The sequence below is a fragment of the Coregonus clupeaformis genome, unplaced genomic scaffold (genome assembly GCF_020615455.1).
Source record: "Coregonus clupeaformis isolate EN_2021a unplaced genomic scaffold, ASM2061545v1 scaf0087, whole genome shotgun sequence".
NCBI lineage: Eukaryota > Metazoa > Chordata > Actinopteri > Salmoniformes > Salmonidae > Coregonus > Coregonus clupeaformis.
Genome location: NW_025533542.1, coordinates 191,634 through 218,342, shown reverse-complemented (window position 1 = coordinate 218,342; position 26,709 = coordinate 191,634). Strand labels below are relative to the sequence as shown.

The 26,709-nt window shown below is 43.4% G+C and overlaps 1 protein-coding gene across 1 annotated transcript in view; it reads left to right on the top strand.

Annotated features, from left to right (window-relative positions):
* LOC121563399 overlaps positions 1-24,729 on the top strand; it is a 42,463-nt gene extending 17,734 nt beyond the window's left edge. Inside the window, exons 34-45 of the mRNA XM_045213184.1 lie at positions 912-1,015; positions 2,257-2,375; positions 16,373-16,528; positions 19,490-19,704; positions 21,210-21,295; positions 21,672-21,808; positions 22,162-22,287; positions 22,483-22,673; positions 23,071-23,162; positions 23,464-23,592; positions 23,971-24,098; positions 24,642-24,729. Of these exons, the coding sequence (XP_045069119.1) occupies positions 912-1,015; positions 2,257-2,375; positions 16,373-16,528; positions 19,490-19,704; positions 21,210-21,295; positions 21,672-21,808; positions 22,162-22,287; positions 22,483-22,673; positions 23,071-23,162; positions 23,464-23,592; positions 23,971-24,026 (1,411 nt within the window). The 3' untranslated portion in view covers positions 24,027-24,098; positions 24,642-24,729. The remainder of the gene's footprint in view (positions 1-911; positions 1,016-2,256; positions 2,376-16,372; positions 16,529-19,489; positions 19,705-21,209; positions 21,296-21,671; positions 21,809-22,161; positions 22,288-22,482; positions 22,674-23,070; positions 23,163-23,463; positions 23,593-23,970; positions 24,099-24,641) is intronic.
* The last annotated feature ends 1,980 nt before the right edge of the window (positions 24,730-26,709 follow it).

The window sequence follows — 26,709 nt, the reverse complement described above, 5'->3', positions numbered from 1 at the left end:
TTAGCGTTTTATATCACACCTCCAAGACATGCTAACCTCTCTCCATTACAATAACAGGGGAGGTTAGCGTTTTATATCACACCTCCAAGACATGCTAACCTCTCACCATTACAATAACAGGGGATGTTAGCATTTTATATCACACCTCCAAGACATGCTAACCTCTCACCATTACAATAACAGGGGAGGTTAGCGTTATATATCACACCTCCAAGACACGCTAACCTCTCACCATTACAATAACAGGGGATGTTAGCATTTTATATCATACCTCCAAGACATGCTAACCTCTCACCATTACAATAACAGGGGAGTTTAGCATTTTTGTTTTTTTTGGGGGGGGGGTATGATATTTGTGTGTCTGTAACTTTCTCTCTCATCGCTATTCACAATTTATTCAGGCTATCCATAATCATGGTAGCATCCATATGAACGTAGAAGTGTTTAGAAACATATTCTATACTTATTTACAATAAAAGAGACTCCAAAATGGCACTACATTATTTACCATTCATTTCTATTGGGCACAAAATAATCTGAAACACAACCAAAACAAACAGCAAATGCATCCAACAAGTTTGTAGAGTGACAAGCTTGATGTAATCATTGTGTGGTAGGAATATGGGTCCAAATATTCCCACTTTTGACTATTTTAGTACACATAAGTGAATTTGTCCCAATACTTTTTAGTCCCCTAAAATGGGAGGGACTCGGTACAAAAAGTGGTGTAATTTCTAAACGGTTCACCCAAAGTAGATAAAAATTAACCCCAAAATAAAGCTGACGGTCTGCACTTTAAAATGAGCCAAATCATGGTCTGCTGCAACAACTCTTCATTGTGGAGATTATTGAGTTGTGTCCGAGATGGGCTTTGCAGCGATAACGTCTAACCCTTTGGCCTTTGACCTCAGCGTTCAGATCCTGAGCAGCCACCGCTCAGCCATGGACCAGGCCAGACAGATATCAGTCTACACTACCTTCATAGAGGTCTTTCTCTCCAGGAACAACACAGCAGGTACTGACCAATGGGAAATGAGCCTCAGCAGGTATTGACCAATAGAAAATGAGCCTCAGCAGGTACTGACCATTAGGAACTGATTCTCAGCAGGTACTGACCAATAGGAACTATGCCTCAGCAAGGTACTGACCAATAGGAACTGAGCCACAGCAGGTACTGACCAATAAGAACTGAGCCATAGCGAGTACTGACCAATAGGAACTGAGCCACAGCTGGTACTAACCAATAAGAACTGAGCCTCATCAGGTACTGACCAATAGGAACTGAGCCTCATCAGGGACTGACCAATAGGAACTGAGCCACAGCAGGTACTGACCAATAAGAACTGAGCCATAGCGAGTACTAACCAATAAGAACTGAGCCTCATCAGGTACTGACCAATAGGAACTGAGCCTCAGCAGGGACTGACCAATAGAGTGCTGAGCCTGAAGGCCAGAGGGTGCATCCCAAATGGCATCCAATTCCCTAGGTAGTGCATAACTTTTTCTATAGGCCCTGTTAAAAAGTAATGCTCTATATAGGGAACTGCTGTGTAAATAACACAAACACACTTCTGAAAGTGTTAGCTGGAGAGGAACTAAATTTGTTCTCTAAATGTGTTGTCTGACTGTGTTCTCTAAATGTGTTGTCTGAATGTGCTCTCTAAATGTGTTGTCTGAATGTGCTCTCTAAATGTGTTCTCTGACTGTGTTCTCTGACTGTGTTCTCTGACTGTGTTCTCTGAATGTGTTCTCTGACTGTGTTCTCTAAATGTGTTCTCTGACTGTGTTCTCTGACTGTGTTCTCTGACTGTGTTCTCTGACTGTGTTCTCTAAATGTGTTCTCTGACTGTGTTCTCTAAATGTGTTCTGTAAATGTGTTCTCTGAATGTGTTCTCTAAATGTGTTCTCTGAATATGTTCTCTGAATATGTTCTCTGAATGTGTTCTCTGAATGTGTTCTCTGTGTGTTCTCTAAATGTGTTCTCTGTGTGTTCTCTGAATGTGTTCTCTGTGTGTTCTCTAAATGTGTTCTCTGTGTGTTCTCTAAATGTGTTCTCTGTGTGTTCTCTAAATGTGTTCTCTGAATGTGTTCTCTGAATGTGTTCTCTGAATGTGTTCTCTGTGTGTTCTCTGACTGTGTTCTCTAAATGTGTTCTGTAAATGTGTTCTCTGAATATGTTCTCTAAATGTGTTCTCTGTGTGTTCTCTAAATGTGTTCTCTGTGTGTTCTCTGAATATGTTCTCTGTGTGTTCCAAGACCCCAGCTGTAGTTCTGGCATCCTGAACAGTGGAGACTGGCTGCTGAACAACTTCAGAGGATTCTCTGCCTTCGCCTCCTTCAAGGACATGCAGAGACTACTGACCACCTTCTCTGTGGTAACTGTCTGTTGGCCTGTTGTAGTAGTCTGTGGTAACTGTCTGTTGGCCTGTTGTAGTAGTCTGTGGTAACTGTCTGTTGGCCTGTTGTAGTAGTCTGTGGTAACTGTCTGTTGGCCTGTTGTAGTAGTCTGTGGTAACTGTCTGTTGGCCTGTTGTAGTAGTCTGTGGTAACTGTCTGTTGGCCTGTTGTAGTAGTGTCTGTCATAATGTCAATTGTTGTTGTGTTGTGTCTGCGCTGCAACTTCTCTGTGGTGCGTACTCTACAGACCGGTGTTGTCTGTTCTGTTGCTATGTCTGTTGCTATGTCTGTAGTCTGCTGTGCTGTTATACTAGTCTATAATAATGACTGTTCTGTCTGTGCTTCAGATGGAAGCATTACCCCAACTCACAGTCTTATGTCTGCCATAATGTATGTTGTTTTATAGTGTCAGTAATAATGTGTTGTTATGTCTGTTGTCCTGTTGTCTGTGGTGCAGATGGGAGTGTTACACCATCTAACAATGATGGTGTCTGTAGTAATGCCATCTGTTATAGTGTCTGTCATAATGTCTGTTGTCCTGTTGTAATAGTCTGTAGTAATGTCTGTTGTCCTGTTGTAATAGTCTGTAGTAATGTCTGTTGTTTTGTTGTAATAGTCTGTAGTAATGTCTGTTGTCCTGTTGTAATAGTCTGTAGTAATGTCTGTTGTCCTGTTGTCCTGTTGTAATAGTCTGTAGTAATGTCTGTTGTCCTGTTGTAATAGTCTGTAGTAATGTCTGTTGTCCTGTTGTAATAGTCTGTAGTAATGTATGTTGTTTTGTTGTAATGTCTGTTGTCCTGTTGTAATAGTCTGTAGTAATGTCTGTTGTCCTGTTGTCCTGTTGTAATAGTCTGTAGTAATGTCTGTTGTCCTGTTGTAATAGTCTGTAGTAATGTATGTTGTTTTGTTGTAATGTCTGTTGTCCTGTTGTAATAGTCTGTAGTAATGTCTGTTGTCCTGTTGTAATAGTCTGTAGTAATGTCTGTTGTCCTGTTGTTTTGTTGTAATAGTCTGTAGTAATATATGTTGTCCTGTTGTTCTGTTGTAATAGTATGTAGTAATGTCTGTTGTCCTGCTGTAATAGTCTGTAGTAATGTCTGTTCTGCTGTAATAGTCTGTAGTAATGTCTGTTGTCCTGTTGTCCTGTTGTAATTGTCTGTAGTAATATCTGTTGTTTTGTTGTAATAGTCTGTAGTAATGTCTGTTGTCCTGTTGTAATTGTCTGTAGTAATGTCTGTTGTTTTGTTGTAATAGTCTGTAGTAATGTCTGTTGTTCTGTTGTAATAGTCTGTAGTAATGTATGTTGTCCTGTTGTAATTGTCTGTAGTAATGTCTGTTGTCCTGTTGTAATAGTCTGTAGTAATGTCTGTTGTCCTGTTGTAATAGTCTGTAGTAATGTCTGTTGTCCTGTTGTTTTGTTGTAATAGTCTGTAGTAATATATGTTGTCCTGTTGTTCTGTTGTAATAGTATGTAGTAATGTCTGTTGTCCTGCTGTAATAGTCTGTAGTAATGTCTGTTCTGCTGTAATAGTCTGTAGTACTGTCTGTTGTCCTGTTGTCCTGTTGTAATTGTCTGTAGTAATGTCTGTTGTTTTGTTGTAATAGTCTGTAGTAATGTATGTTGTCCTGTTGTAATAGTCTGTAGTAATGTCTGTTGTTTTGTTGTAATAGTCTGTAGTAATGTCTGTTGTCCTGTTGTAATAGTCTGTAGTAATGTCTGTTGTCCTGTTGTAATAGTCTGTAGTAATGTCTGTTGTCCTGTTGTAATAGTCTGTAGTAATGTCTGTTGTCCTGTTGTTTTGTTGTAATAGTCTGTAGTAATATATGTTGTCCTGTTGTTCTGTTGTAATAGTATGTAGTAATGTCTGTTGTCCTGCTGTAATAGTCTGTAGTAATGTCTGTTCTGCTGTAATAGTCTGTAGTACTGTCTGTTGTCCTGTTGTCCTGTTGTAATTGTCTGTAGTAATGTCTGTTGTTTTGTTGTAATAGTCTGTAGTAATATATGTTGTCCTGTTGTCCTGTTTTAATTGTCTGTAGTAATGTCTGTTGTTTTGTTGTAATAGTCTGTAGTAATGTCTGTTGTCCTGTTGTCCTGTTGTAATGCCTGTTGTCCTGTTGTAATTGTCTGTAGTAATATCTGTTGTTTTGTTGTAATAGTCTGTAGTAATGTCTGTTGTCCTGTTGTCCTGTTGTAATAGTCTGTGGTAATGTCTGTTGTCCTGTTGTCCTGTTGTAATAGTCTGTAGTAATATATGTTGTCCTGTTGTCCTGTTTTAATAGTCTGTAGTAATGTCTGTTGTTTTGTTGTAATAGTCTGTAGTAATATATGTTGTCCTGTTGTCCTGTTTTAATAGTCTGTAGTAATGTCTGTTGTCCTGTTGTAATAGTCTGTAGTAATGTCTGTTGTTTTGTTGTAATAGTCTGTAGTAATATATGTTGTCCTGTTGTCCTGTTTTAATAGTCTGTGGTAATGTCTGTTGTCCTGTTGTTTTGTTGTAATAGTCTGTAGTAATGTCTGTTGTTTTGTTGTAATAGTCTGTAGTAATGTCTGTTGTCCTGTTGTAATAGTCTGTAGTAATGTCTGTTGTTTTGTTGTAATAGTCTGTAGTGATGTATGTTGTCCTGTTGTCCTGTTGTAATAGTCTGTAGTAATGTCTGTTGTTTTGTTATAATAGTCTGTAGTAATGTATGTTGTCCTGTTGTCCTGTTGTAATAGTCTGTAGTAATGTCTGTTGTTTTGTTGTAATAGTCTGTAGTAATGTATGTTGTCCTGTTGTCCTGTTGTAATAGTCTGTAGTAATGTCTGTTGTTTTGTTGTAATAGTCTGTAGTAATGTATGTTGTCCTGTTGTCCTGTTGTAATAGTCTGTAGTAATGTCTGTTGTCCTGTTGTAATAGTCTGTAGTAATGTCTGATGTCCTGTTGTAATAGTCTGTGGTAATGTCTGTTGTCCTGTTTTAATAGTCTGTAGTAATGTCTGTTGTTTTGTTGTAATAGTCTGTAGTAATGTCTGTTCTGCTGTAATAGTCTGTAGTAATGTATGTTGTCCTGTTGTCCTGTTTTAATAGTCTGTAGTAATATATGTTGTCCTGTTGTCCTGTTTTAATAGTCTGTAGTAATGTCTGTTGTTTTGTTGTAATTGTCTGTAGTAATGTCTGTTGTTTTGTTGTAATAGTCTGTAGTAATACAGTGGGGAAAAAATAGTATTTAGTCAGCCACCAATTGTGCAAGTTCTCCCACTTAAAAAGATGAGAGAGGCCTGTAATTTTCATCATAGGTACACATCAATTATGACAGACAAATTGAAAAAAATAATCCAGAAAATCACATTGTAGGATTTTTTTATGAATTTATTTGCAAATTATGGTGGAAAATAAGTATTTGGTCACCTACAAACAAGCAAGATTTCTGGCTCTCACAGACTTGTAACTTCTTCTTTAAGAGGCTCCTCTGTCCTCCACTCGTTACCTGTATTAATGGCACCTGTTTGAACTTGTTATCAGTATAAAAACACCTGTCCACATCCTCAAACAGTCACACTCCAAACTCCACTTTGGCCAAGACCAAAGAGCTGTCAAAGGACACCAGAAACAAAATTGTAGACCTGCACCAGGCTGGGAAGACTGAATCTGCAATAGGTAAGCAGCTTGGTTTGAAGAAATCAACTGTGGGAGCAATTATTAGGAAATGGTAGACATAAAAGACCACTGATAATCTCCCTCGATCTGGGGATCCACGCAAGATCTCACCCCGTGGGGTCAAAATGATCACAAGAACGGTGAGCAAAAATCCCAGAACCACACGGGGGACCTAGTGAATGACCTGCAGAGAGCTGGGACCAAAGCAACAAAGCCTACCATCAGTAACACACTACGCCGCCAGGGACTCAAATCCTGCAGTGCAAGACGTGTACCCCTGCTTAAGCCAGTACATGTCCAGGCCCGTTTGAAGTTCGCTAGAGTGCATTTGGATGATCCAGAAGAGGATTGGGAGAATGTCATATGGTCAGATGAAACCAAAATATAACTTTTTGGTAAAAACTCAACTCGTCGTGTTTGGAGGACAAAGAATGCTGAGTTGCATCCAAAGAACACCATACCTACTGTGAAGCATGGGGGTGGAAACATCATGCTTTGGGGCTGTTTTTCTGCAAAGGGACCAGGACGACTGATCCGTGTAAAGGAAAGAATGAATGGGGTCATGTATTGTGAGATTTTGAGTGAAAACCTCCTTCCATCAGCAAGGGCATTGAAGATGAAATGTGGCTGGGTCTTTCAGCATGACAATGATCCCAAACACACCGCCCGGGCAACGAAGGAGTGGCTTCGTAAGAAGCATTTCAAGGTCCTGGAGTGGCCTAGCCAGTCTCCAGATCTCAACCCAATAGAAAATCTTTGGAGGGAGTTGAAAGTCTGTGTTGCCCAGCGACAGCCCCAAAACATCACTGCTCTAGAGGAGATCTGCATGGAGGAATGGGCCAAAATACCAGCAACAGTGTGTGAAAACCTTGTGAAGACTTACAGAAAATGTTTGACCTGTGTCATTGCCAACAAAGGGTATATAACAAAGTATTGAGAAACTTGTGTTATTGACCAAATACTTATTTTCCACCATAATTTGCAAATAAATTCATACAAAATCCTACAATGTGATTTTCTGGATTTTTTTTTCTAATTTTGTCTGTCATAGTTGACGTGTACCTGTTACACCCCTGAAAAAGGGAAGAAATAATCACGAACGTGACGCAGTTATGTTTCCTCACTGACAAATTTAGTGTAAATATTTTACAAAAATACCACATTTTACAGAACAACAGATCTACAGGAACCAGAGATTTGTAGGGTACAAAGCTTATTCAAGTCACAACAGCATAAACTGTAATTCACTAAAACATATACAAATGTTTCAATATAACTGTCAAACACAAAGTAGCTTTAGCTCAGTAACCCATAACTACATTTATCAACCATGTCAACAAAGTATTCGAAACACATTATACAAATAACCCCAAATATTATTATTAACAACGCACATGTTCATTCACAATTAGCATAAAATGGCAGCTACTCTCAGTACGAAGCTATCGCTGCAACCAAGCAGATTAGTCACACACGCACCTAATAACTCTTCAACTTAACTCTAACTTCCTCAAGATGTTACTAACACATACCTTAAACTCTCTTGACATGTTAGCAAGTTATTACATTCAAATTAACTCGTTTTATATCAATAACGTACCTGAAAAAGGGAAGAAATAATCACGAACGTGACGCAGTTATGTTTCCTCACTGACAAATTTAGTGTAATGAGAAAAAGACCGCGATTCCCCCAGGAAGTTGGGTGGAGACCAGAGCAATCGATCTCAGGCTCATAGATTAAGAGCATTTAGTAGATCACAGATGAACACTTTTACCCTTAAATTAGGCACCACAAAATAAAGTAGTCAATATAACATTTACACATTCCTCTTACAATATTAACCCTTTGACTCTTGACGGATTTTAAACACATTTATGCATTTTATCAATCTCTATGAACTAGTACTGGATGCATAATCTTTTTAACCTTAGATATTTTAAGATCCTTACATACCATGAACTTACTAATACTTTTTAGTGTATAACAGGCTATGAATATGTCCTTTAACCTGTCACACTCTCCCCGACAAAATAAATGTTGTCCCAACATTACCAACATTATCTTCTTAACAGTCTATAAGCACTGGACGTAGAAAATCCTCTTCTGTAAGCTAGTCCTTGAGCAGAGGTCAAAGTTCACAGTTCAAATAGAACCAATAAGTTATATTCACAGTCCATATCTGTTGACCAGCTGTATAAACAGTCCATAAGCAGTCTTTTCTCATACTATTGTCAACAGTCCATCAGTTTTAATGATCTATATGCATAGTCTGCTAATTGTCTTGTGAAAGTCTGTGAAATCAGTCAGTAGTCCATGGTCAAACATGTCAACTCTGTCTGTGGCCTCAAGTTCGCTGAAGTCCATACATGTAGGGTGGCTGAAGGTAATATCCCTGTAGTGATGGCAGCCATGGAACCAGTCCTGGTGCAGGGTAGACAGGGAACAACTGTGGCTGTGGCTGGATACTGTAGCAGGAAGGGATACCAAGCTGATCATAGGTGATACGTCTTGGAGGGTGTCTCTCTCTTTGTGGCAGCTGGTAAGCTGGTTCCTCAGGTTCAGCAGCAGCAGTTAATGAAGGAAAGGCACTTAGTGGACGATCATCAGGCACATTTTCAGCAGGCAAGTTCATCTCCTCAGCAGGCAGTTCTTTAACTGTTGTTTTCTCCTCCAGCTGATTTTCAACAAGCGGCTGTGCTGGTAGCATATCAGGAACTGGCACCGCAACTGTTTGTTTCACTGGTGGGGGCCTGTTTTCCGACTCTCTCGCTGGTTCAGCATACCTCTCAGGTACTGTAGGAGATGTGGGGACCTGTAGCGGCTCATGATGAAGGTCATATTCATCCCCGCTGTCTTCATCAGAATCTAGAGGCTGTGATCCAGGCTGATGTCTCTTTTTCTTACTTTTGTCATCTTTAGTCATTTCTGGTTGTCTCTCAAAAGGTAAGTGGTCACAGGACATGAGCAGGTTTCTGTGCAGGACCCGGGAGCGTCCCCTACCCTTTTCTGGTCTCAACTCATAAATCGGCAGGTCTGAACCCATTTGTCTCACTACTGTGTGAATTTGATCTTCCCAATAGTTACGGAGTTTGCCTGGTCCTCCTCTTGGTGTCAGGTTTTTAATCAGAACTCGCTCGCCAGGCTGTAGCACTGAACTCCTAACTTTAGTGTCATAGTACTTTTACTTCTTTCAGCAGCTTTCTGAGCATTTTCATTTGCAATGGCGTATGCTTCTTCCATTCCTCGTTTCCAGTTCTCCACGTAGTCTCGCTGGTTACTGGAACCTGCCTCTGTGCACAATCCAAAGAACATATCAACTGGAAGCCTGGGTGATCTCCCAAACAGAAGATAAAATGGTGAATAGCCAGTCACTTCGCAACGGGTGCAGTTATAGGCATAAACCAGTTTGTTTAGAGACTCCTTCCAGTTTGACTTTTGTGTCTCAGTTAGTGTCTTTAGCATTTGCAACAATGTTCTGTTCATTCGTTCCACTTGACCGTTCCCCATCGGGTGGTAGGGTGTTGTTCTGGACCCCGCCATGCCACTGAGTTTCTTTAACTGATGGAACAACTGATTTTCGAATTCTCCCCCTTGGTCATGATGGATGCGGGAGGGGAACCCAAACTTCAGGGCAAAGTCATTGAAGATGAGATTTGCAGCAGTTTTTCCTGACTTTGATGTGGTGGCGTAGGCTTGAGTGTAACGTGTAAAATGATCAACAATCACGAGGATGTACTCATATCCCCCTTTGCATCTGTCGAGATGGAGGAAATCTATACATACCAGTTCAAATGGCTGTGTTGTCACAATGTTTGTCAGAGGAGCTCTTGTTTCATGGCCTGGCTTTTTCTGCTTGACACAGCTACAAGTTTTAGTCACATAGTGCTCAATGTCAGATTGCATATAAGGCCAGAAGAAGCGGTCACGTACTAGTGATACAGTGCGGTCAGTACCTTGGTGTCCCATGTTATTGTGCAACTCTTCCATCACTTTACCTTTGTACTGCTCTGGTAGAACTAACTGCTTGCGGGCTGTAGTGATTCTGTAAAGAATACCATCACTGTCGATTGTCAATTTGTCCCATTCTCTGAATAGGCATTTTGTCTTTGGACTGAATTCCTTTTGCTCTTTAACTGGCGGTTTGGAACCAGACAGCTTGAAATCGAGCACAGGACGGATGACCGGATCAGACTCTTGTGCCTCTCTTATCCCCTCTTTTGGGATCGAGCTGATTGTTGCTGTAGTTGTCTCACCTTCAGCTGATACTGACATAGATGCAGCTGAAATTGACCAAGGCACAAAAGGCTCTTTCTGTACCTCTACTGCTTGTATAGTGGCGGCAATGGTGTCTGGTGGAAGCTCCTCAGAACATTCTCTCATCAGTGACTCTACATCCAGTGGCATCCTTGACAAAGCATCTGCATCACCGTTCTCTCTGCCTGGCCTGTACTTTATTGTAAAGTGGAAATCAGCCAATTCTGCAACCCACCTGGAAGTGGTTGCGTTCAGTTTTGCAGTAGACAGAATGTAGCTCAGCGGGTTGTTATCACTGTATACAGTGAAGGTCGGAGCATAGTACAAATAATCATGGAACTTATCAGTGATTGCCCATTTTAGAGCTAGAAATTCTAGCTTGCCAGAGTGGTAGTGATAGTTCTTCTCAGCTGCTGTTAAGGTTCGAGAGCCATAAGCAATGACCCTAAGCTTCCCATCTTGCTCTTGATAAAGAACTGCTCCCAAGCCTTGGTGTGACGCATCAGTGTGTACAACAAATGGCTGAGTGAAGTCAGGGAAACCTAAGACTGGTGGGTGAAGCAGACACTCAATCAGCTGTTCAAGTGCCTGTTGATGCTGGTCAGTCCACAGGATTGGCTTGTTTGAGGGCACCACATGACTTACTTTCTTTGTTTTTGCTTTCCGTGGGTGGTCAGGTAATTTCTCTGAATCTGCTTTCAGGAGGTCATACAGACAGCTGGCCCTCCTAGAAAAGTCTTTGATGTACTGTCTGTAGTAAGTGAGTAAACCAAGCATTTTTTCTGAGCTGGCCCACAGTCTGTGGTCTGATCTCTTTCAATGCTCTTACTGCTTCAAAATCGGCTGGGTCAACTTTGCTGCCGTCTGCAGACACTATTCTGCCCAAATAACGGACCTGGGGTTTAAAGAGATCACACTTACTTGGCTTGAGTTTGATGCCATACTCTCTGAGACGCTGCAAAACCTTTTGCACATCATTCACATGGCTGTCGAAAGTTTTACTGAAAACTAGCGTGTCGTCCAGATAAGGAATGCAGATGTTGTCCCGGAGCCCTTCCAAACATTCCTCCATACAACGCTGAAAAGCTGCAGGAGCGTTCATGAGGCCGAATGGCATACGTATCCACTCATAGAGTCCCCATGGGGTCACAAATGCTGTCAGTGATCTGCTTTCTTCAGAGATGAACCCTTGGTGATATGCTTTTCCCTGATCTAAAAGGGAGAACCAGGAATTACCACCTAAACTGTCCATGATGTCCTGGACCCGAGGGATGGGCTGGCGGTCGGGATGTGTCTTTCTGTTCAGGTCTCTGTAATCTATACACAACCGGAGGGTCCCGTCCTTCTTCCTAACACACACGACAGGTGAAGAATATGAAGAGTTTGACTTCCTAACCCAACCCTGGGCTATGAGGTCATGAAGGTAACCCTTCATCTCCTGATACAGTGGCCTGGGCACTGACATGTATGTGCGCTTGACTGGTTCAGAGTCCTTTAGAGAAATAGTCATTTTCAATCGTTCAATGCAGCCAATGTCATTGTCTGATCTGGAGAAGGAGTGACACTCTTCTCTAAGCATTTTCCTAACAACCTCTCTCTGTTCTTCGGTTAGGTGACTTAAACCTACTGGTGGATCCCACTGTTCAGTAGCAGTACATGGGGTTTGAACACTGGTGTGATTCACTGTGGCTGCTTTTTCAAAGACTTGGGCAGGTAACAGTCATAATGGTTTGTACTGTACCGATTATGGTGCGTCCTAGCAGGGCAATGTCGTGGTCAGTGGGGTTAGAGACATCAAGCATGACAACTGGAAAAACACCTTTCTTAACTCTGACTAGTGTGTCAAAGAACTCAAGTTCATCTGGCCACTGCGGGTTCAGGTCTGGCTGGAAAAGCATTGTCATGTCATCTTTGAAAGGCTGGGAAGCTACCCGGCACTCAATCTGAATGCTACTGTGTTTTGGTACAGCAACCTTCTCTTTCTTGGTTTTCACTGCGTATTCATCTGTCTGTTCTGCACTAACAGCCTGTATAAAAGCCCTCACCTTATTTCTTTTGAGGCTTGGGAAAGCTTTTTTCACTGTGCTGTACCGTTTAGTCTTTTCGGTCCTTGTCAGGATGTGCTCAATAACATTGAAACCTATGATGGGATGAGATAGGTGACAGCCTTTCATTACCAGCACTGGGATGATCAGTTCCTTCGTTTGGTCAGTTTCAGAGGCTAACCGAAAAGTTGTTTCAATCCATCCCAGGTACGGCATTTCAGTCCCATTTGCTGCCGTCAATCTTAGATCATCAGGTGAGTCCAGAATTTCTGAAACATCCCTCAGCCTTGCGTTTGGGAGAGATTCCGCTTTCCATCGTTCATCAATGACCGATACCTGAGAGCCTGTGTCCCATAGAGCTTGGAGGTGGTGGCGATTCAGGTGACACTCAACAAGGCACTGTCTACCGACTAGCGAGGTGACCTTATGGGGGTGGCAACCTTGAGCTAGGGATGGTAAAGAGTGGGCATTTTCTTCTGTACAGGAAAGCTTTTCACAGGTAGAGTCAATTTTCAGGTGAGTGCATTTTTCCTTATGTTTAGTCCAATGTTGGTTTTGACATCCTTTGGAACAGTACAGTGTCTCTTTACATGATGAACATTGTTTCAGGTTCTCAAATGACTCTTCTCTGGCACAATTTGCACATTTCTGGGACTTTTTGGTAGCTATGGTTAACACTTGTCCCTCAGCGGTAACCCTTCCCCGTTTAAAGGGGCCTCTTTGGATGGTCTGACTCCCCGGATTTTACATCCAGCTTGAAAATGTTCCCCACTCCCACATCGGAAGCAGTGTGTGCAGCGTGCATCTGTTCTGGCCTGCTGGCAGACAAAACACCTCCTTGGAGCTTGAGCAGAGCGGTTGGTATACAGGTTAGGTGCATATTGATACTGCGCAGGGTCAGGTGCATGGGGCTGACTGTAGTTGCTGTAATACTGTTGCTGGGAAACAGGTGGCTGGGGGTCCCTATCTGGCCTCCTAACTGGAAGTGGGGCATGGGCATAAGGCGATGACTGAAACATAGGCTGCTGTAATGTCTCCTTAATCTGAGCAATCTCTGCACTGAGACCTTTTAGGGAAGCTACACCTGTCTTAAGTTCAGCTAACTCTGTTAACAGTTCTGCGGGTATCTTAGCTTTGGCTTCCTTCACAGGACACTTTGCAGATGGCGTATCTTCTAACTGAACTACACTTACAGTTGTAGCAGGCTGTGGGGCATTAAAACGCTTTTTGTTTCGTCTTTCTATCTCATTAGCACAAGCAATGTTAAGCTTCTCTAGCAAAACCTCATCTGATGTTTCGCTATCAAGCAGGAGAGGCTGCATGTCTATCCTGATACTGTCACTCTGGAGACCTGTAAGGACTGTGTGTAAACACATGCGCTGGACTAGGGCAGGGTCATACTTAAGCCCTGATTCTGACTCCTGGGACGCAAATAGTACTTTCTGCCTCAAATCTAAGACGCGCATCAGGAAGCTTTGAGGGGTCTCCTTGCTATGCTGTGCTTCTGAAGCTAGCTGTTTGTAAAGCTCTGTTGCACTCTTCTCTTGGAAGTGGGAACGCAGGATGCATCTAAGTGTGGGAAGAGTTAGCTGGGGTTTACCTTCCAAGTAGCTGCGTAGCTGTGAGCCTGGAGAAATAGCCCTGATTACTGCGTCTACTATTTCTACCTCAGGATAGCCTCTGTTAAGTCCATTCTCAATCTGATGGGCAAGGCTGGAAAAAGTCAGTTTATCTTTCTGGCCCGGTTCACCTATCTGACCAGAAATTTTTAACTCTTTGCGCCAGTATGAGCCGGGCTGTGCACTGGGTGAGAGCTGCATGCTCCTCTGAAGATGGGCAGGGGGTTGGGGGCTGGCGCAGAGAATCACTGGCTTGGTCTGCAGTACTCTGCTCAGTTCCCACCCCTTGTTGTGGGGTTACAGTTCTCAGTCCCTCTATTCTGTGATGTGTTCTGGCTGTTTCAATATCATGGTCAGTTTGCCCTGTCTTGCTATCTATGCCACTGATCATCTCTGTCATTTTGTCTTTAAGTAACAATAATTCCGACATGCCGCCATCTTCTAACTCTGCAACTTCCTCTCTTTCAAGGAACATCATAATGTGAGTCATCAATGATATGCGGGATTTGTCTTGAACAACTCTTCTCTGTTCGCCTGATATGTCAAGGAAATCACATACGTCTAGTAACTTGTCTTTAGTCAGGGTTTGCAATTCTCCTACTACCTCTTCCTGTAGTTCTTCCAAGGCGGTTGTCATGTTGACAGGACAGGAGGAACCTTTACTGTGCAGGAGTTGACTCTGAATTAGATGGTCCTTACTGTCTCTGATGGTCTCTCAACGGCCTCAGTTGACACGTGCTTAACCACCAACTTCCAGCTCCCCTCGAACAGCAACACTTTCCTCACTGCAGCCTGCCTGGGTTGTTATGTAGGGATTTAGCTGGCTCAGAATTCAGCGACCAGGATGTGGAAGCCGGACATCTGAGCAGCAATCTCAGCGGAGCCTCCAAAATGTTACACCCCTGAAAAAGGGAAGAAATAATCACGAACGTGACGCAGTTATGTTTCCTCACTGACAAATTTAGTGTAAATATTTTACAAAAATACCACATTTTACAGAACAACAGATCTACAGGAACCAGAGATTTGTAGGGTACAAAGCTTATTCAAGTCACAACAGCATAAACTGTAATTCACTAAAACATATACAAATGTTTCAATATAACTGTCAAACACAAAGTAGCTTTAGCTCAGTAACCCATAACTACATTTATCAACCATGTCAACAAAGTATTCGAAACACATTATACAAATAACCCCAAATATTATTATTAACAACGCACATGTTCATTCACAATTAGCATAAAATGGCAGCTACTCTCAGTACGAAGCTATCGCTGCAACCAAGCAGATTAGTCACACACGCACCTAATAACTCTTCAACTTAACTCTAACTTCCTCAAGATGTTACTAACACATACCTTAAACTCTCTTGACATGTTAGCAAGTTATTACATTCAAATTAACTCGTTTTATATCAATAACGTACCTGAAAAAGGGAAGAAATAATCACGAACGTGACGCAGTTATGTTTCCTCACTGACAAATTTAGTGTAATGAGAAAAAGACCGCGATTCCCCCAGGAAGTTGGGTGGAGACCAGAGCAATCGATCTCAGGCTCATAGATTAAGAGCATTTAGTAGATCACAGATGAACACTTTTACCCTTAAATTAGGCACCACAAAATAAAGTAGTCAATATAACATTTACACATTCCTCTTACAATATTAACCCTTTGACTCTTGACGGATTTTAAACACATTTATGCATTTTATCAATCTCTATGAACTAGTACTGGATGCATAATCTTTTTAACCTTAGATATTTTAAGATCCTTACATACCATGAACTTACTAATACTTTTTAGTGTATAACAGGCTATGAATATGTCCTTTAACCTGTCACATACCTATGATGAAAATTACAGGCCTCTCTAATCTTTTTAAGGGGAGAACTTGCACAATTGGTGGCTGACTAAATACTTTTTTTCCCCACTGTATATGTTGTCCTGTTGTCCTGTTGTAATAGTCTGTAGTAATGTCTGTTGTTTTGTTGTAATAGTCTGTAGTAATGTCTGTTGTCCTGTTGTAATAGTCTGTAGTAATGTATGTTGTTTTGTTGTAATAGTCTGTAGTAATATATGTTGTCCTGTTGTCCTGTTTTAATAGTCTGTAGTAATATATGTTGTCCTGTTGTAATAGTCTGTAGTAATGTCTGTTGTCCTGTTGTAATTGTCTGTAGTAATGTCTGTTGTCCTATTGTAATTGTCTGTAGTAATGTCTATTGTCCTGGTCTGTAGTAATGTATGTTGTCCTGTTGTAATGTATGTTGTCCTGTTGTCCTGTTGTGATAGTCTGTAATAATGTCTGTTGTTGTGTCTGTGGTAAAGATGGAACCGTTACACCAGCTAACAGTGATCGTGTCTGTAATAATGTCAGTGTTGTCTGTAGTTATAATGTGAGTTGTGTCTGTGCTGCAGATGGAAGCCCTGCCCCAGCTCACAGTGAGACAGTTGGCAGGGGTGTCCTCTAGTCCAGGCCAGCTCAGCTCTGCTGCAGAAGTCAACATGCTGATGAACTACGTCCCCAACATCCTCTTCACTGACTTCTTCAATGACTTCTCTCCAGCCATCACCGTGAGACAAGCTATCTATCTATCTATCTATCTATCTATCTATCTATCTATCTATCTATCTATCTATCTATCTATCTATCTATCTATCTATCTATCTATCTATCTATCTATCTATCTATCTATCTATCTATCTATCTATCTATCTATCTATCTATCTATCTATCTATCTAATCTATCTATCCTCTTCAGACTTCTTCAATGACTTCTCTCCAGCCATCACCATGGGGATGAGCTATTATATGGTGGCGTCCCATATGACGTCCTATTCCCTATATAGTCCCATATGACGTCCTATTCCCTATATAGTCCCATATGACACCCTATTCCCTATATAGTCCCATATGACACCCTATTCCCTATATAGTCCCATATGACACCCTATTCCCTATATAGTCCCATATGACGTCCTATTCCCTATATAGTCCCATATGACACCCTATTCCCTATATAGTCCCATATGACACCCTATTCCCTATATAGTCCCATATGACGTCCTATTCCCTATATAGTCCCATATGACGCCCTATTCCCTATATAGTCCCATATGACGCCCTATTCCCTATATAGACCCATATGACGTCCCTATTCCCTATATAGTCCCATATGACACCCTATTCCCTATATAGTCCCATATGACACCCTATTCCCTATATAGTCCCATATGACGTCCTATTCCCTATATAGTCCCATATGACACCCTATTCCCTATATAGTCCCATATGACGTCCTATTCCCTATATAGTCCCATATGACACCCTATTCCCTATATAGTCCCATATGACACCCTATTCCCTATATAGTCCCATATGACGCCCTATTCCCCATATGACACCCTATTCCCTATATAGTCCCATATGACACCCTATTCCCTATATAGTCCCATATGACACCCTATTCCCTATATAGTCCCATATGACACCCTATTCCCTATATAGTCCCATATGACACCCTATTCCCTATATAGTCCCATATGACACCCTATTCCCTATATAGTCCCATATGACACCCTATTCCCTATATAGTCCCATATGACACCCTATTCCCCATATGACACCCTATTCCCTATATAGTCCCATATGACGCCCTATTCCCCATATGACGCCCTATTCCCTATATAGTCCCATATGACACCCTATTCCCTATATAGACCCATATGACACCCTATTCCCTATATAGTCCCATATGACGTCCTATTCCCTATATAGTCCCATATGACACCCTATTCCCTATATAGTCCCATATGACACCCTATTCCCTATATAGTCCCATATGACACCCTATTCTCTATATAGTCCCATATGACACCCTATTCCCATATGACGTCCTATTCCCTATATAGTCCCATATGACACCCTATTCCCTATATAGTCCCATATGACACCCTATTCCCTATATAGTCCCATATGACACCCTATTCCCTATATAGTCCCATATGACACCCTATTCCCATATGACGTCCTATTCCCTATATAGTCCCATATGACACCCTATTCCCATATGACGTCCTATTCCCTATATAGTCCCATATGACGCCCTATTCCCTATATAGTCCCATATGACACCCTATTCCCTATATAGTCCCATATGACGCCCTATTCCCTATATAGTCCCATATGACACCCTATTCCCTATATAGTCCCATATGACACCCTATTCCCTATATAGTCCCATATGACACCCTATTCCCTATATAGTCCCATATGACGTCCTATTCCCTATATAGTCCCATATGACACCCTATTCCCTATATAGTCCCATATGACACCCTATTCCCTATATAGTCCCATATGACACCCTATTCCCTATATAGTCCCATATGACACCCTATTCCCTATATAGTCCCATATGACACCCTATTCCCTATATAGTCCCATATGACACCCTATTCCCATATGACGCCCTATTCCCTATATAGTCCCATATGACACCCTATTCCCTATATAGTCCCATATGACGCCCTATTCCCTATATAGTCCCATATGACACCCTATTCCCTATATAGTCCCATATGACACCCTATTCCCTATATAGTCCCATATGACACCCTATTCCCTATATAGTCCCATATGACACCCTATTCCCTATACAGTCCCATATGACACCCTATTCCCTATATAGACCCATATGACACCCTATTCCCTATATAGTCCCATATGACACCCTATTCCCTATATAGTCCCATATGACACCCTATTCCCTATATAGTCCCATATGACACCCTATTCCCTATATAGTCCCATATGACACCCTATTCCCTATATAGTCCCATATGACACCCTATTCCCTATATAGTCCCATATGACGCCCTATTCCCTATACAGTCCCATATGACACCCTATTATATTAGTGCACTTTATATGGAATAGGTGCCATTTGAGAGGCATCCTGTCTATCTATAGGTGCCATTTGAGAGGCATCCAGTCTATCAATAGGTGCCAGTTGAGAGGCATCCAGTCTATCAATAGGTGCCAGTTGAGAGGCATCCAGTCTATCAATAGGTGCCATTTGAGAGGCATCATGTCTATCAATAGGTGCCATTTGAGAGGCATCCAGTCTATCAATAGGTGCCATTTGAGAGGCATCATGTCTATCAATAGGTGCCATTTGAGAGGCATCCAGTCTATCAATAGGTGCCATTATTATTTGAGAGGCATCCAATCTATCAATAGGTGCCATTTGAGAGGCATCCAATCTATCAATAGGTGCCATTTGAGAGGCATCCTGTCTATCAATAGTTAAACAGGTTTGAATGGGTCTGAAGATGGAATATTATTCAACTGTCTTCCATGATCTGTTCTCTCTCTCTCTGTTACCCATCCTCTTCTTCTCTTCCCTTTCCTGTCCCTTCCTCCCTCCTTCCATCTCTCCCTCCCTCTCTCCACCCCTCTTCACTCCATCTCTCCCTCCCTCTCTCCACCCCTCTTCACTCCATCTCTCCCTCCCTCTCTCCCTCTGTCCGTAGGGTCAAGAGTCTAAGTTCCCAGTGGCGGTGCGTTCAGCCATGCTCCAGCAGGTGTTTGACCGCGGGAACCTATCAGACCCTTCTGTTAGCGACCAGGAAGTACTCACCTGGCTCCACAGCAGGCTCCGTCCCCTGCTGATCAACCTGTCCCCGCTCCACGTCGCCCCCCTCTTCGGTGTGGTCGCACAGAGGAACTGCAGCATCGGACAGCAGCTGTAAGAGACGGACTGATCTTCACTGGGGATTTAGGGGGCGTCCCAAATTGCACCCTATTCCCTATAAGCTCTAGTCACAAGTAGTGCACTATGTAGGGAATATAGGGTGCCATTTGGGACGCAACCTTAGTCAGTAGTGTTGTTTATTTATTTATTTTTATTGAACCCTTATTTAACAGGGTGTATCTATCTTACATCTATATCTATATCATGTGAGACTGTAGAAGCATGTTTTTCTGTAGCTTTGACTGATCTTAGTGCTAGGTGGGATGCAGAGCCTGGGGTCTTGCTGTAACACTCCCGGACAGTTACATGTACTCTACTCCCCACTGGAGACCGGGGTTCAATCCCCATGTCTACTATTCCTACTGTTCTCCCACTTGCCTGTCTCACCCTCTGTTTCCAACTGCCACTTGCCTGTCTCACCCTCTGTTTCCAACTGCCACTTGCCTGTCTCACCCTCTGTTTCCAACTGCCACTTGCCTGTCTCACCCTCTGTTTCCAACTGCCACTTGCCTGTCTCACCCTCTGTTTCCAACTGCCACTTGCCTGTTTCACCCTCTGTTTCCAACTGCCACTTGCCTGTCTCACCCTCTGTTTCCAATTGCCACTTGCCTGTCTCACCCTCTGTTTCCAACTGCCACTTGCCTGTCTCACCCTCTGTTTCCAACTGCCACTTGCCTGACTCACCCTCTGTTTCCAACTGCCACTTGCCTGTTTCACCCTCTGTTTCCAACTGCCACTTGCCTGTCTCACCCTCTGTTTCCAACTGCCACTTGCCTGTCTCACCCTCTGTTTCCAACTGCCACTTGCCTGTCTCACCCTCTGTTTCCAACTGCCACTTGCCTGTCTCACCCTCTGTTTCCAACTGCCACTTGCCTGTCTCACCCTCTGTTTCCAACTGCCACTTGCCTGTCTCACCCTCTGTTTCCAACTGCCACTTGCCTGTCTCACCCTCTGTTTCCAACTGCCACTTGCCTGTCTCACCCTCTGTTTCCAACTGCCACTTGCCTGTCTCACCCTCTGTTTCCAACTGCCACTTGCCTGTTTCACCCTCTGTTTCCAACTGCCACTAGCTTGTCTCACCCTCTGTTTCCAACTGCCACTTGCCTGTCTCACCCTCTGTTTCCAACTGCCACTTGCCTGTCTCACCCTCTGTTTCCAACTGCCACTTGCCTGTCTCACCCTCTGTTTCCAACTGCCACTTGCCTGTCTCACCCTCTGTTTCCAACTGCCACTAGCTTGTCTCACCCTCTGTTTCTAACTGCCACTTGCCTGTTTCACCCTCTGTTTCCAACTGCCACTTGCCTGTTTCACCCTCTGTTTCCAACTGCCACTTGCCTGTTTCACCCTCTGTTTCCAACTGTCTTAAAAAGTGTTAAATGTAAAAGATCTACATTAGACGATAGTGCCAGGTGGGGGTCATCTCAGTAGAAGAGGAGAGGGAGCCATCTTGTATTTTGATGATGGGTATGTTTAATTTCTGAGATGTCTGTCTTTCCCAGGGTGGAGGAGCTGAACACCACCCTCCCTACACTTCAGGACAACACACAGAGTAACATCTACAATCAAATCCTCCTCTCCCTCCAAGGTACTGACTGACATACACAACAAATCCATTGGAAATAGAAATACTGCAGCACACTATATAACTTGTCTTGCTGTAATACAAAAGCTCAACACTCAAAAAAAATTTATGAACGTGCTCTGGATAAGAGCGTCTGCTAAATGATGTAAATGTAAATGTAATCAGTTTTTCATACTGAGTTTTGTTGTAAGGATGATTTCTTGTTGACAGTGTCCTTACTAATGATGAAAGTTGGACAGTTTGTCTTGTCGTGATACAAAACCTCATTACTCAAACAACTAATGATCGTATTTGTTGTCAGTTTGTCATATTGAGTTTTGATCACAGAATTTCCTGTCAAAGATATTTGATTGACAGTCCTGCCCCCGCCCCCTCCCAGGCTCCTCCCCACTCCGTTGCTATGGTGCAAACTACAACAACAGTTTCTATGGTTTCCTGGAGAGTTCCTTCCTGGGTTTCAGGTTCCCCAACCTGACCACATTCCTCTCCCTCATAACCCGTAGCCAGATGGAACAGGTGAGGTGTGTGTGTGTGTGTGTGTGTGTGTGTGTGTGTGTGTGTGTGTGTGTGTGTGTGTGTGTGTGTGTGTGTGTGTGTGTGTGTGTGTGTGTGTGTGTGTGTGTGTGTGTGTGTGTGTGTGTGTGTGTGTCTGGCTTTCAGTCGAAGCTCGCATCCACTACAAGACCATGGTGCTTACCTACGGAGCAGCAAGAGGAACTGCCCCTCCCGAGGATGATGATGATGATGATATGAGGATGATGAGGATGAGGATGAGGATGATGATGGGGATGATGTGAGGAGGATGATGATGATGTGATGAGGATGATGATGAGGATGATGAGCATGTGTTTCCTCATCTCTCTCTCTAGCTGGTGAACTCTCTGCCTGTCTCTGACCTGGGTCGTTTCCTGCGCCGCCCCAACGTTGTCGACAGCGACACAAAGCTCTGCCAACTCTACAGCAACTATGCCAAGACCCCACAGTTCCTGGGGACTGTACGTACACACACACACAATTACTGTGTTAACCCTGTAAAACACCCACTGCACACCAATTGTCTCCTATGCCAGCCATTCACCAGAAAGGCAGAATCCAAGAGGAATCCATTTTGTGCCACTAGAACACACAGCTTCCTCTAAACCCCATTCATATCTAAGCAACTGGCCTGTGTCCTCTTCTCTCCCCCCCAGGAGAGTATCCCTGAGTCAGTGAGGCGTCCCACGCTGCCGTGCGTCTGGCCCCAGGCTCTCAGCAGCAGTCAGAGGTCAGAGGTCAACGCCTGGTTTGAACTGAGGCTGAAGAACTACCTGCCCTTCCTCACCAAGAGCCTGGTTACCTCTGCTGCTGTCCAGACCGCCCCCTGTCTGGCCTTCCAGAAACTGTAAGGGATTTTCAAAAATACATTTAGTACATATTTGTTTCCGATTTTATTGAAAGGGATAGACAGAAATCAGCTGAACGACAGATAGAAGGGTGAAGGCTGGTGGGACCAGAATTCAATCCCACGCAGGCAGGGATTTGCAGATGTTCAGAGGGCCGTGGTTTCCACCTGTCATGACGTCTTATTGCAACTTATTACAACATAACAACCACTTCCAAGGGCTCAGTGTTGGTGGAACTCTTGTAGAAGACTTTCGGACAGGTGATGTTACACATTCTGTTTTTTGATGCCGTCTTGTCTAAATGTTCTGTATTGTTTTTTTGGCATATTTTTCCCACGACGTCTATGTTTGACTTGATCTGTTGTAATGAATGTGATGCTGTTGTTGTGTTTTTAGCATCTCAGTTCTGGGGCGTTATAACTACAGCGCTGCAGACTTTGTGGAGAGAGATGTGTACAGGGAGACCATCAAGCCATACCTCACCTCAGGTCAGCCATTTTGTGCCACAGGCTGCAAGTTTCCACCAGAGCCATAGATACACTGTATGTCTATGGAGTTCATGTAATTGTCCCCCCATGTTGGCTCTAAATGTTCCATGATGATAACGTAGCAGTTTTAATTCTCACTATAATGTAATTGTTTGGGGAACTTTTTATGCTAACATGTTATGTTTTCTTATTGGTTAATACTGAGAGAATGATACAACTGGTCAACGACCTGTCATAACATTGCCATAACATTGCTTTAACAATGTCTGTGATGGCAACGTGCTTGTTGTGCTGTCTCCAGCGTCGGTTCCTAAGTGTTACAACGCCAGTGATCCGGAGCTCAACTCAACTGCCTGGTTTGCTGAGAACATCGGAGTCTTTCATCACTTATCTTACCCTGGAAGACCTCAACACCTTTGGATCAGCACAGGTACTATACTGTGGAGTACACACACACACACACACACACACACACACACACACACACGCTTCTACTTGAACATAATTGAAAATAGATTAATTTAAAATGATAGAATTGCTAATTCAGTTTACTTGACTGCTGAATTGACTGCTTTCAATTCAAATGGACACCAACCTGGAATGCATGGCTAGTTATTAATCCCTGTGTGTGTTGTCTCCCTCTTCCTCAATCTCCTCTTCCTCCTCCTCCTCTTCCTCTCCCTCTTCCTCATTCTCCTCTTCCTCCTCCTCCTCCTCATTCTCCTCTTCATCATCTTCCTCTTCCTCATCTCCCTCTCCCTCTTCCTCATTCTCCTCTTCCTCCTCCTCCTCCTCCTCCTCCTCCCAGGTGTTGCAGGTGTTCACAGTGAACCTGGTGAATATAGGTCTGCTGAACTACACTAGCCTGCCCCAGAACCTCACTGACTACTACACATCACTGGTCTACCTACAGGATAGCAACTTCAACCCTCTGCTGTGAGTCTCTCCTCTCTCTCTCTCTCTCTCTCTCTCTCGCTCTCGCTCTCTCTCTCTCTCTCTCTCTCTCTCTCTCTCTCTCTCTCTCTCTCTCTCTCTCTCTCTCTCTCTCTCTCTCTCTCTCTCTCTCTCTCTCTCTCTCTCTCTCTCTCTCTCTCTCTCTCTCTCTCTCTCTCTCTCTCTCTCTCTCTCTCTCTCTCTCTCTGTCCGTCTGTCTATCTCTCACTCTCCTGTCTGTCTCTCACTCTCCTGTCTGTCTGTCTAGCTGTCTGTCTTTCTCCCTCCTGTCTCTGTCTGTCTCTCTCTCTCTCTCCTGTCTGTCTGTCACTCTCCTCTGTGAGTCTGTCTGTCTGTCTGTCTGTCTGTCTGTTTTCTGTCTGACTGTCTCTCAACAGTCTGTCTCTCTCTCTCTCTCTCTCTCTCTCCTGTCTGTCTGTCAAATGTATTTCACCCTACAATCCTACATACAATGACCCTCTCTCTCTCTCTCTCTCTCTCTCTCTCTCTCTCTCTCTCTCTCTCTCTCTCTCTCTCTCTCCCCAGTCTTCCTCTGTTGTTTCGATGTGTGGTCCCAGGGCCGGCATTCAGCCAGCTGGACGCTGAGCAGAGCATGATCCTTCTACACAGCCTGACTGGATTGTGTACAAACCTGGACCCACAGGTAACACACACACACACACACACACACACACACACACACACACACACACACACACACACACACACACACACACACACACACACACAATGTACTGTCCTGTAACCCTCTCTGTGTGTTCTCTCTAGGTGTCCTCAGCTCTAGCAGGTAACATGGGAGATAACATAAACAGCAACTCCATCGCTGCCCTTGGCAACAAGAGTACAGCTCTGTCTGAGGGTCAGATCACCATGGCACCCGCCAGCGTTCTATGGGCCTCCCTCAGCATTCTGACCACTGTGACTGGCTGGAACCAGGGCCAGGCCATGGCCATCATCCAATCACTGATGATGTCAGGAACCCTGCAGGTAACCTAGTTGGTGGTGGTTGTTGTTCTTTTAAAAGGAACCTAAATAAAGCCACAGGCTCTCAGATAAACACTTTCTTCAACAGTTTTGTCTTTCAACCCAGCTCTCTTTCTCACTTTCTCGTCCGTTTCTCGTTTTTCACTCGTACTGCCTCAGACGTCAGAGTCAGGAGACCTGCAGGAAACCAGCTGGTGGTAGTTCGTTTATCACCTAGTACTGGTTGTTGTTGGTACCGCCCACAGCATGTAGGTAGTGGTTGTGGTGTATTTGGATAAAATCATAGAATTTGTACTTTAATCATTATTCTGTAGTCATTCCCCATTTTCCTTCTTTTTATCAGATGACATTTCCTTCCGTCTTTGTTTCATGTACTCATCATGTTGTCGTTTCATCCCTTCTTCCTGTCAGATCAACAACGCGTCCACCTTGATGATGCTGGGTTCCCTGGTGATCGGTGTTCCCTCGGCAACCTTCAGCAGCATCAGCGGCACGGAACTCCTCAAAGCGTCCCAGAATCCCACATTCCTGACATACATGATGACCGCCCCGACGATCATAATCCAGACCTTCGTCACTCAGGTACCGTGTCGCAGTTAAAGTCTTCCTCACTTTCCTGATAACCTAACTTTTGGTTCCTACTATGAGAAATGTTGAGTATTTCCAGTTCATTCTATAGCAGTGATAGAAAATGTCTTAGCTGAATGCTTTAATGTGGATGGAGATGGATAGATGGATGGATGGATGGATGGATGGATGGATGGATGGATGGATAAAAGGATGGATGTTTAACTGACCGACCGACAGACTGATTGATTAATATGGTGTCTACTCTCCCCATGCAGTTGACTGATTGATTAATATGGTGTCTACTCTCCCCCATGCAGTTGACTGATTGATTAATATGGTGTCTACTCTCCCCATGCAGTTGACTGATTGATTAATATGGTGTCTACTCTCCCCATGCAGTTGACTGATTGATTAATATGGTGTCTACTCTCCCCATGCAGTTGACTGATTGATTAATATGGTGTCTACTCTCCCCATGCAGTTGACTGATTGATTAATATGGTGTCTACTCTCCCCATGCAGTTGACTGATTGATTAATATGGTGTCTACTCTCCCCATGCAGTTGATCACAGTGAACACTAACTCAGACAGCATCATCCAGAAAGTCCCAGACAGCATGGCTACTGAGATCCCCAGGTCCCTGCTGCAGGGCTTCTCTCAGAGCAGTGTGGAGAAACTTAACCAGAAGACATGGAAACATGAACAGGTGACATTGGAACACACATGCGCACACACACACACACACACACTGTGAACACACACACACACACACACACTGTGAACACACACACACACACACTGTGAACACACACACACACACACACACTGTGAACACACACACACACACTGTGAACACACACACACACATGCACACACACACACACTGTGAACACACACACACACTGTGAACACACACACACACTGTGAACACACACACACACACACACACTGTGAACACACACACAGCGAATTTAAGAAACTAAAGTACTATTCTGTTCTTTTATCTTCAGGCTGTCTTGTTCTTCGACACAGTGGCTG